This window comes from Cebus imitator, unplaced genomic scaffold, assembly GCF_001604975.1.
Source record: "Cebus imitator isolate Cc_AM_T3 unplaced genomic scaffold, Cebus_imitator-1.0 Scaffold434, whole genome shotgun sequence".
Classification (NCBI taxonomy): Eukaryota; Metazoa; Chordata; class Mammalia; order Primates; family Cebidae; genus Cebus; species Cebus imitator.
In genome coordinates this window covers 1,000,510-1,009,892 of record NW_016107749.1, presented here as the reverse complement: position 1 = coordinate 1,009,892, position 9,383 = coordinate 1,000,510, and the positions used below count along the sequence as shown (strand labels likewise).

The window sequence follows — 9,383 nt, the reverse complement described above, 5'->3', positions numbered from 1 at the left end:
AAAAAAAAAAAAAAAAAAAAAAGAATGTGGTGTTCGGCCAGCCTGGCCTGAACTCCTGTGCCTGTAGCCCGAGGCAGATGCGTAGAAGTGCTCAGAGTCAACCTGGGCAGCCTCCTCGTCGTCTCACCTGCTGTTGCTTAAGCTCCTGGAGCTCCATTTGATGGGGAAGCGCGGCAGCCAGGAGCCTGAGGGGTGGGCCCTGTGTGGGTGCCTGGCACAGTTGGGCTTCTGGCTGGAGCTCAGGGTGACTTCTGGAGTTGCCTAGCAGCCTTTATTCTCTCGGGTCTCCAGTTACCTGTGCCCTGTGACCTTGGGCACAAGCCAGGCAGCTAATAAAGCCAGCCTGCCTGCACACTCATATTGTGTCAGCCTCTGTGAGGAAGAGCTCGTCAGCAGACAGGAAGCCACCCTCCTGTGCTAGGCATGTAGGAAGCCCAGGGAAGAACCTCCTTATCCAAATGGCCACCCCCTCCTCCCCTGGCTTCTGACTGGAAAACTCTCCCCTGGTCTTCTCCCCTGGTTTCCTGTGTGTCACCCCCCAGCCCACGCTTCCTTCAGGGCCGTGAGGGTAAAATGCAGTTCCTGTTGAGTGAGGCATGAGTCAGCGGAGGAGAATTGGTGGCTGAGTCTTTGTAACCTCCAGGCATGGCTATTAAATATTTAAATGACACTATGGTATTGATTCGTTTCTCATCCATCCTCTTAGGAGAGCAGTTCCTGTCTGGGATTCAGATAATAGCAGAATCTTGGATTTAGACTAACTCAGAAGAGCTCAAAGGTGCTATATAAATCTCACCCATAATCATATTATCTCCTCCTGAGAGTGTGCTACTAGGAATGGGGACAATTGGGTTCTGCCCATTTTCTTGATAGAGAAGACATCCAGGGAGATGACAGCATCCACTGATGGGCCCTCACTGATCCGCAGGCCTGGGAGCATCCCTGCTCCCCTCCTCCGCACTGGCTGCTTCCCCTGCTCACTGCTGCTTCCCCCTCCTCCTCCTCTTCACAGACCCTCTGTCATTCAGCCATTTATTCTAGCTGCTGGGGACATGGCATCGAACAAGACAGACAAGGCCCCTGCTCTCTGGAGCTTAATTCTTGGAGAGGAGACAGTTGACAAGAACCCAAATTGGCAGGGAAGGCCCTTCAAGGAGATTGAGTTCCTACTCAGTGTCCAGGCCCTAGGTCCCTGGGCTGGGGGTGGGTGGGGCAGAGCGGATCTGGCCTAATTGTGGATTGGTCCTTACTGAAGAAGGACGGTTATCAGGATAAATATACCCAGCTCCCCATTCCTGGGGACTTACTCACCGAGTGAAAGCACCCCGCTGCGGATTAGATTACCTCTGCTCTAACTGCTCAAGTGCTCCAGGCTGGGGGAGGGCAGGAGGACTTGGGGCCAGGGGAGCGGGGAGTGGGGAGACCCGCCTTCCCGTTCTGTTCCCCTTCCTAATCTGGAAGAGTCTCACCAGAGGGGCTGAGATGAGACCATCCCTGAGCTGGTCCTGGTGTTTACATAGCTCTTTCCTTGGAAGGGCCAAGCCCCGCTCACTGCTTATATCCCTGAGCATGGGCAGCTGTGAGGAGGCCTGGCAGCTTCTCTGACACTTGAAGCTACCAAGGCTGCCCAGGTGGTCAGCAGGGGGCTGGGAACCTCCCTTGTCCAGAGTTCTGGACCCAACAGGATAGACAGGCCAGGAGGCTAGGCCTGTGTGGGGACCCTGGGAGTCTGGGTATCCTATGGGATGGCAGGTATGGACAGCTGGCCCAGGGATTCCAGGAAGGCCCCTGTGCTATGGCAGCCCTTGCTGCTGGTGCCGGAGCTTTCAGGGCAGTGTTTGCTGCTCCTTCCTTGGGCTTGTCAGCTCCTGAGGAAGCTGCGCTGGCCACTCCCTGCCTGGGGCAACAAAACCCAACAGGCCTGCAGAAGAAGGCGGGTAAGCGGCTAGAAAAGACCTTGTTCTAACTGTGGGCCTCTCCCAGGCCAGGCCTCAAGAATGCAAGGCGGGCCCCCCCCTCCCAGGGCCACAGGACCCTACCTCTTTAAGTTCTGCCTGGGGCTGCTGGTGGAGGAGTCCACAGTGGCAGAGGTGGGCAGGAGCTGAGGGGCCCTGGCACTGGGGCTGGTGTGGCAGGGCAGCCTGTAAACTCCAGGAAGGGATGGGAAAGCTGGCTCCATGCCCACATTTACCTGCTTCCTGCTGATCCAGGGCTAGATGGCAGTACCCTTTGCCCTCAGGGATTGGATAGGATGGGGAGGTAACTTCTTTCCCCTCCTGGGGCTCAACCTCTCTCTGGGAAGAAGCTTGTGTCTACTTAGCAACTCCTCTTTCCTGCGTGCTCTATTCACACAGCACTTTATTCCAAGTCAGCATTTTTTATCTATTTTTCTCATGTAGTCCCAATCCTGTGAGTATAATGGTGGAATTCCTATTGGGCAGACGAGGAAACTGAGGCACAAGAGCAGTTAAGCAGCCTATCCAAGCAATTCAGCCATTGAGCAGAGTCCAGGTGACTCAGGATTCACCTTACAAGTTTGCAACATTGAGAGTCCTCAGAGCCTGGGAAGAGAGAATGGAATCGCTCTGGGTCCTCCCTCCCCCTCAGAGAGATAGACCTTTAGCTCAGCTCTCTTGGCACCTTTCCAGCTTCAGGCCTCTGGTCTTGATAGTCTTTATCACACACTAAGAAGTGGCAGGGGCTTGGGTAGGAGGAAGAAGCCTGGCTTGTTTCTGTGCTGCAGTTGGGGCTGGGGGCACAGGGGTTTAATTGACTCTCTTTAATCTGGTATTGAGTGCCATGTGTCAGTGGATCAACCTGGGTCCCCAGAGCCAGGGTTGGAGGGACATCACCCCATTGTAGCACAAGGGGACCCAGGCTTCCTTCCACCCTGAGCCCCTGGGTGGGTACAGGAATGTGAGGGGCGCAGCTGCAGCACTTGCCCTGGAATGCAGGCGAACCGGCCTCGGCCTCGGCCTCTGGGTCCCCTCCTCCTTGGAGCAGTGGGCCGAGGGTGTCTGCACCGTAACATTCCAGCGGCTCTCACCAGTCCTAGGATTACGCTAGTCGGTTGCTGGGGCCCGGGAAGGTACCTACCCACCCACCTGCCCCAGGGTGGCCTCCCGGCCCAAAGCTGCAACTGCTCCACGCTGTTGCTCCAACCAGGCACAGCCGTGGGGTGGGGACGGGGGCGCATGCGGTGCTGCCTTTGCACAGGGCCCATGCCCCTCTGGTTCCCCAGAGCTCTGCATGTCACCCTTGGGGTGCACCTTCAAGTGACCACCTGCGTTCCTCCTAGTAGCTTGCTGTGTTCCTTCACCTCAGCCTTGTTCTCTCAAGATTGAAACTTCCCCTCCGCACCCAGGGCCAGGGGCTCCCCAGTCTTCCCCAGCTAGAAAATTCCAAGATTGCACGAGGTTATCTTTGGTTACTCCCAGTGGCAGGAAGCCGATGGGCCAATGGTGCCCTCTGGTGGGCAGCGGCAGACAGTCTGCGCTCCTTCCTCGCCAATGTCCTGGCTGAGCCAGGACATTGCTCCGTGGCCTTTGCCCAGGGCTTGCTGGGGACTTTGCACCTAGCCCGCCCCCAGGCTCGGGACAGCCTGCCCTACCTCCTCATGTTGCATACTTTCGCTGGCCCAGAGAGACAGAAAACCTGCAGAATTCAGGGTGGGTTTCCTCCAAAAAAGTGGATGGGAAGCCCCAGAGAGAGCTTCCTCCTGCAGGTGGCTTGGGTTTGGAGGGACTCAGTCCTGGACCTGGAAACTTAGTAGAGTAGTTCCAGGAAGTTGAGGCCTTCCTTAGCTTGAATGATGGCTCCCGACTCCTTCCAAGCAGAGTGTCTGGAACCTGTCCTCCCAGCATGTGGGAAGGGAGGGTGTATTCCTGGTCTCGAATGGTTTCAGTGAGTACCATTTTCTCTGAAGAGTGGGTAGCCTGACACCTTCCTTGGGGTATGAGTAGAAGGAATATTTACAGCGGAGGAGAAAGGCTGGAGCTAGACACTGGAGGAACCCGCTGGGATGGGGCCGCGCCTTCAAGTGGACGCCTGTGTGCAGTGCCTGCCGGCTGTTTGCTCACGCCATCGGGGGCGTTTGCTGAGCTTGCTAGGGGACTTTGGCCCTTAACCATTTGCAGCGAATGGGGAAGTCTCAGGTATCTGCACCCATTGGAAATAAAAGTAAAGCTAGGAGTCTACTCTTGACTCGCTTTCTATATTTCTGGTTCTCTTTCTTGGAGGTGTTTGTGGGGGATTTGGAGACACTATCTCTTACCCCTCTTGCCTAGTCCTTGCCTGGTAAGGATGAAGGGTAGAGAGGGAGGAGGAAGCCATACCAGAGACCCTGTGGCTGGTGGATGGACTTGCTGGGGTTTTTCTCTGTCCCTTAAATAGATAAAACTTTGGAGAAAACTGAATCATGATGTGCCTTCTCCCTGACATCTACACTCTGTATCTTTTTTTAAGACAGGGTCTCACTTTGTCACCCTGGCTGGAGTGCAGTGGTGCAATTGTAGTTCACTGTAGCCTTGACCTCCTGGGCTCAAGCGATCCTCCTGCCTCAGCCTCCTAACTGAGACTACAGGCACGTATCACCACACCCAGCTAATTTTTACATATTTTTTTTTAGAGATGGGATCTCACTATGTTGCCCAAGCTGATCTTCAACTCCTGCTCTCAAGTGATCCTCCCACCTCAACCTCCTGAGTAGCTGGGACTATAGACATGTGCCACCACACCCAGCTAATTTTTAATTTTTTTTTTTTTTTTTTTTTTAAAGACAGAGTCTCATTCTGTCACCCAGGCTGGAGTGCAATGGCACAATCTTGGCTCACTACAACCTCTGCCTCTTGGGTTCAAGCAATCCTCCTGCCTCAGCCTCCCAAGTAGCTGGGATTACAGGCACCCACCACCATGCCTGACTAATTTTGTGTTTTTGTTTTGAAACAGAGTCTTGCTCTGTCACCCAGGCTGGAATGCAGTGGCGTAATCTCGGCTCAATGCAACCTCCGCCTCCCGGGTTTCAAGCAATCCTCCTGCCTCAGCCTCCTGAGTAACTGGGATTACAGGCATGCGCCACCACACCTGGCTGATTTTTGTATTTTTAGTAGAGATAGGGTTTCACTATGTTGGTCAGGCTGGTCTCCAACTCTTGACCTTGTGATCCACCCACCTTGGCCTCTCATAGTGCTGGGATTATAGGCATGAGCCACCGCGCCTGGCCCTAATTTTTGTATTTTTAGTAAAGACAGGGTTTCTCCATGTTGGTCAGGCTGGTCTTTAACTCCTGACCTCAGGTGATCTGCCCGCCCCAGTCTCCCAAAGTGCTGGGATTGCTGATGTGAGCCACTACGCCCGGCCAGCTACACTTTGAATGTTATTTTATTACTTTTCTCAAGGTTGTTCTTTTCATATTTTGCCCAGATTCTACCCAGAAAAGACATAGAAGACTTAGGAGATATCAGTACTTTGCATCCTACCTACACTGCTCTACCTGGAGGAAGACGTTTTCTGGATTTTACAAAGCAAATAAAATCTGCTGTCTGTAGCTTCCAATGGGCTACAGAGCTTCCTCCTTCAGGGTCTCGTGGGTCTGGAGGGCCTGATGTTTACAGCTTTCAATGTACTTGTAACAGTTTTGTTTTGTTGAGATGGAGTCTTGCTCTGTTGCCCAGGCTGGAGGGCAGTGACACAGTCTTGGCTCACTGCAACCTCCACCTCCCGGGTTCAAGCAATTTTTCTGCCTCAGACTCTGGAGTAGCTGGGACTACAGGCATGTGCCACCACGCCTGGCTAATTTTTGTATTTTTAGTAGAGATGGGGTTTCACCATATTAGCCAGGCTGATCTTGAACTCATGACCTCGTGTCCACCTGCCTCAGCCTCCCAAAGTGCTGGGATTACAGGCCTGAGCCACCATGCCCAGCCCCTCTGTTAGCCCTTATAAACCTCATACCAGTTCTCTGAGGTCAGAATTATTCAAGAGCTTACTGAGAAAACAGGCCCTGAAAAGCTAAGTGATTTGCCGTGTGGCATGGATAGTAAAGAGGAGAGCTGGCGTTTGAACTCAGGTCTGGCTCGACCTCAGAATGAGTGATCTTTTGTCTCTGTGCCCCAGGACTGCATCCTGTCACCAACACTCCACCAACCTATGGATCTGTGCTCAAAAGAGCCTGTTCACATCATAAACCAGAATCCAATCCATAAACCAAAAGCCCAGGCTTAGAATCACATTGTGTGGAGCGAGCGTTTGGTGGAGTCCCTGATTCAAAATGTTTGACGAGGAAGCCTGTTTGTCTTCTGTTGGGTGTTTGGAGCCCAAGACACCTGAGTTCAGAGTCCAGCATTGTCACTTCAGTCAGCGTTGGCAGTGTGGGGATGTGACTGTGCCTCTGAACCGCAGTTTTGCCATCTATGCTAGTGGCATTGTGAAGAGGATGGCAGGTAACACAGGTGAAGCTGCCGGCCCCAGTGGGCCTTCAAGGATGGCAGCCACTCCTGCCCCCTACCGGGGCTGCAGTCACTGCCTATTCTGGGGAGCCCTGTGGGGTTTTATAGCTGGCCCTGCCCATGGTGGAGAAAGAGGGACCCACCCATCGCCGATTGGGCCCAGAGGAAATGAGGACACTGTGAGAAGCCAAGACAGCAGGTGTGGCCCTGGAGAGGCCGTGGGGATCGGCCTGGACATTGGTTCCTTTTCTGCTGTTATCTAGATACCTACCAACTCTAGTTCCGGTTTGCTAAAGACAGGAAGCCAGACCTCCTCCATGGGACCTGGAGTGGGAAGCGGCGGCAGCTGTAGGACTTAACCTTCTTCGGAGGTCAGGAGACCAGACCTGGGGTCCTGGGCCTTGGAACAGACTTTCTGTCTGTCTGGGCAGGAGCCAGGAGCCTGGGGTAGGTGTGGCCAGCCTTGAGGGTAGATCAGGACAGGCAGCTGGGAGAAGGTGTGGCCCCATCGACAGAGGCCCTGGGTGAGGGCCTTGCTTCTCTTTTCCCTCCACTGAATACAGGTTGGGGGACTGGGAGCAAGGCCAGAAGGAAGGATCAGACTGGCAAGCCTCACAGCTTGGGCCTCCAACATTCAGGAAGTTGAACACTTTAAGTATGGTGTCATCTAGTAGTCATAGTGGCTTCTTACAGGCCAGGGTTTTTGGGGTTTGGGGCTTCCGAGGAGTCAGACAATCGTACCACTCACTACCTTTGTTATTCAGCGCGAACACCTCTGCCTCTCCAAGCCCACTTTCCTCATCCATGCAGGGAGAATCAGCATTCCAGCTTCACGGGGTATTAGGGGGATTAATGGAGACTGTGTACACACTGCTAGAATGCCTAGCAGTGTGCCTGGTACTAATAAGTGGCAATAAACACAGCCATTGCTTTTTAGATGTTTATTATCCCAAGGACTAGGAATGGAGCTCTCAGCTCTGTGGACCCAGCAGGTTACCAGGGAGCTGACAGCGAGCAAGTTGTGAATCGGGCAGGAATGAGGGTGTGGCACCCAGGGCGACAGGACCGTCTGCCTAGGCTGTCTGGGCTGTGGGGCTGTTGAGGGTCCCAGGAGGGGATGGAGGAGGTGGGGAGTCAGCAGGTCCTACCCCTGCCCCTCTATACCCTTCTTTTCTGGGGACTGGGGAGACCTAGTGCCCCCCTATTGGCTGCCAGGTACCAGGGTAATGGAAGCTTGCACTGGAGGGCTGATTTGGCTCCCTTGCTGCTGTTAAAAGCAGAACAGTGGGGCCCTGGAGCCTCTGGGGCCGGGCTGTTTGCCAGACTTCCGCAGAAACAGCCAACCGAGCAGTCTTGCCCCCTGCTCACTGAGGGGGTGGGGACCGCTGCACCAGCCTCACTCCAGCCCCCACCTCCCTGCACACCTTACTCCGTAAGCCTGGAGCCTCAGGAGGAGCCTGGCGCCTGGGCTTCTGCTTCCACTTGGTCAGGAGGGCAGGGGGCATCCTGAGTGCCCTTCTAGTCTGGGGCTGAGAAAGCCTAAGCTCTTGGAAATCAAGTGAGGGCCTGGCACTGCCAGGGCCCCTCCCTGTGACGTGGGGCCCCTCCCACCCATTCTCTGCGTGTTGCCCTGCGGATTCAGAGTTCCAGGCAGGCACTTCTCGCTCGCAGCTGCGCGGCCCTGTCAGGAGGGAACGCAGCGCCAGGTGCCTGACTCCCGGAGGTAGGAGATCCCACGGGCAGCCCCAGAGCCCGCCTCTAGAGCACCTTCAGTCCCAGGCAGGCAGAAGAAGTCAGCTTTGGGAGCCAGTTCTTGGTTAGGCTGGTCAGGGCTGGTGGCTTCCTGTCCCGAGGCTGGTCATTTCTCCCATGGGTGGGGCAGGTGCTGGAAGGCATTAACTCTTGAGGTGCAGGCAGGGAGGGCCCTGCCACCAGAGAGTCCCCAGGATCCCAGTTCTCACCTGCTCCCCGCACCTTCTCTTTGCAGACGCCCTGCTGGCGGACCTGGAGTCCACCACCTCCCACATCTCCAAACGACCCGTGTTCTTGTCAGAGGAGACCCCCTACTCATACCCAACTGGAAACCACACATACCAGGAGATTGCCGTGCCACCCCCCGTGCCCCCACCCCCATCCAGCGAGGCCCTCAATGGCACGATCCTTGACCCATTAGACCAGTGGCAGCCCAGCGGCTCTCGATTCATCCACCAGCAGGTGAGGTGGGGACAGGGGCAAGGAAAGCTGAAGAGGCTGTGGGGCAGAGGGAGCTTACCTGGCAGGGGCCTGGAGAGCCAGTGGATGGAATGGAATTGGGGAAGTCGGCCCGCCCCGACCAGATACTGCTCTTCCCACCCACCATGTGAGTGGGGCAGTGACCAAGTGGTTAATCACAGGTCTCCTGGCCCGACTGGAAATTCCCTGGTGAGACTAGCTCTGGGCAGGAGCCTCCTGGGGGTGACTTGGGCTGCTCCTGGCCCCGTTCTTTCTTCTCCCCTCGGGGTAGCCTCTGAACATTCTCCGTCTTGCAGCCTCAGTCCCCGTCACCTGTGTACGGCTCCAGTGCCAAAACTTCCAGTGCCTCTAACCCTCAGGACGGTGTCAGCTCTCCGTGCTCCCGAGTGGGTGAGGAGGAGCACGTCTACAGGTACCGCCCCAGCCTGCCCCGGGCAACTTCCCTCCTGCTCAGAAATCTCAGGGACCTGGCCAGGATGGGAGGCAGCGGGGCGACTGGCCCTTGCGGGGTTCTTCTGGTTTAAGCTGCAGAAGGCCTGTCGATGGGCTTCCTACCTAATCAGTGCCATCTCCATGCAGTGGACATTCTGGGCTGTCATAGCATCTCCGTGTAGCTGGGGAGCTAAAGCAAGGCTTCCTTCCTCTCCTCTTCCTACCACGTCCCTTCCCCACCCTCTGTCCTCTTGCTGGGGAAGACATCTCCTC

At 55.4% G+C, this 9,383-nt stretch overlaps 1 protein-coding gene across 5 annotated transcripts in view; it reads left to right on the top strand.

Annotated features, from left to right (window-relative positions):
• Positions 1 to 9,383, top strand: part of PXN (paxillin) — a 61,717-nt gene that overhangs the window by 38,699 nt on the left and 13,635 nt on the right. For 4 of the 5 annotated variants that reach the window (XM_017510226.1, XM_017510225.1, XM_037731961.1 and 1 more), the window contains exons 2-3: positions 8,434 to 8,660; positions 8,975 to 9,090. In XM_017510226.1, the coding sequence (XP_017365715.1) occupies positions 8,434 to 8,660; positions 8,975 to 9,090 (343 nt within the window). Of the gene's footprint in view, positions 1 to 8,064; positions 8,170 to 8,433; positions 8,661 to 8,974; positions 9,091 to 9,383 lie in introns of those variants that run through there. The other variant, XM_037731959.1, reaches the window with a different exon arrangement.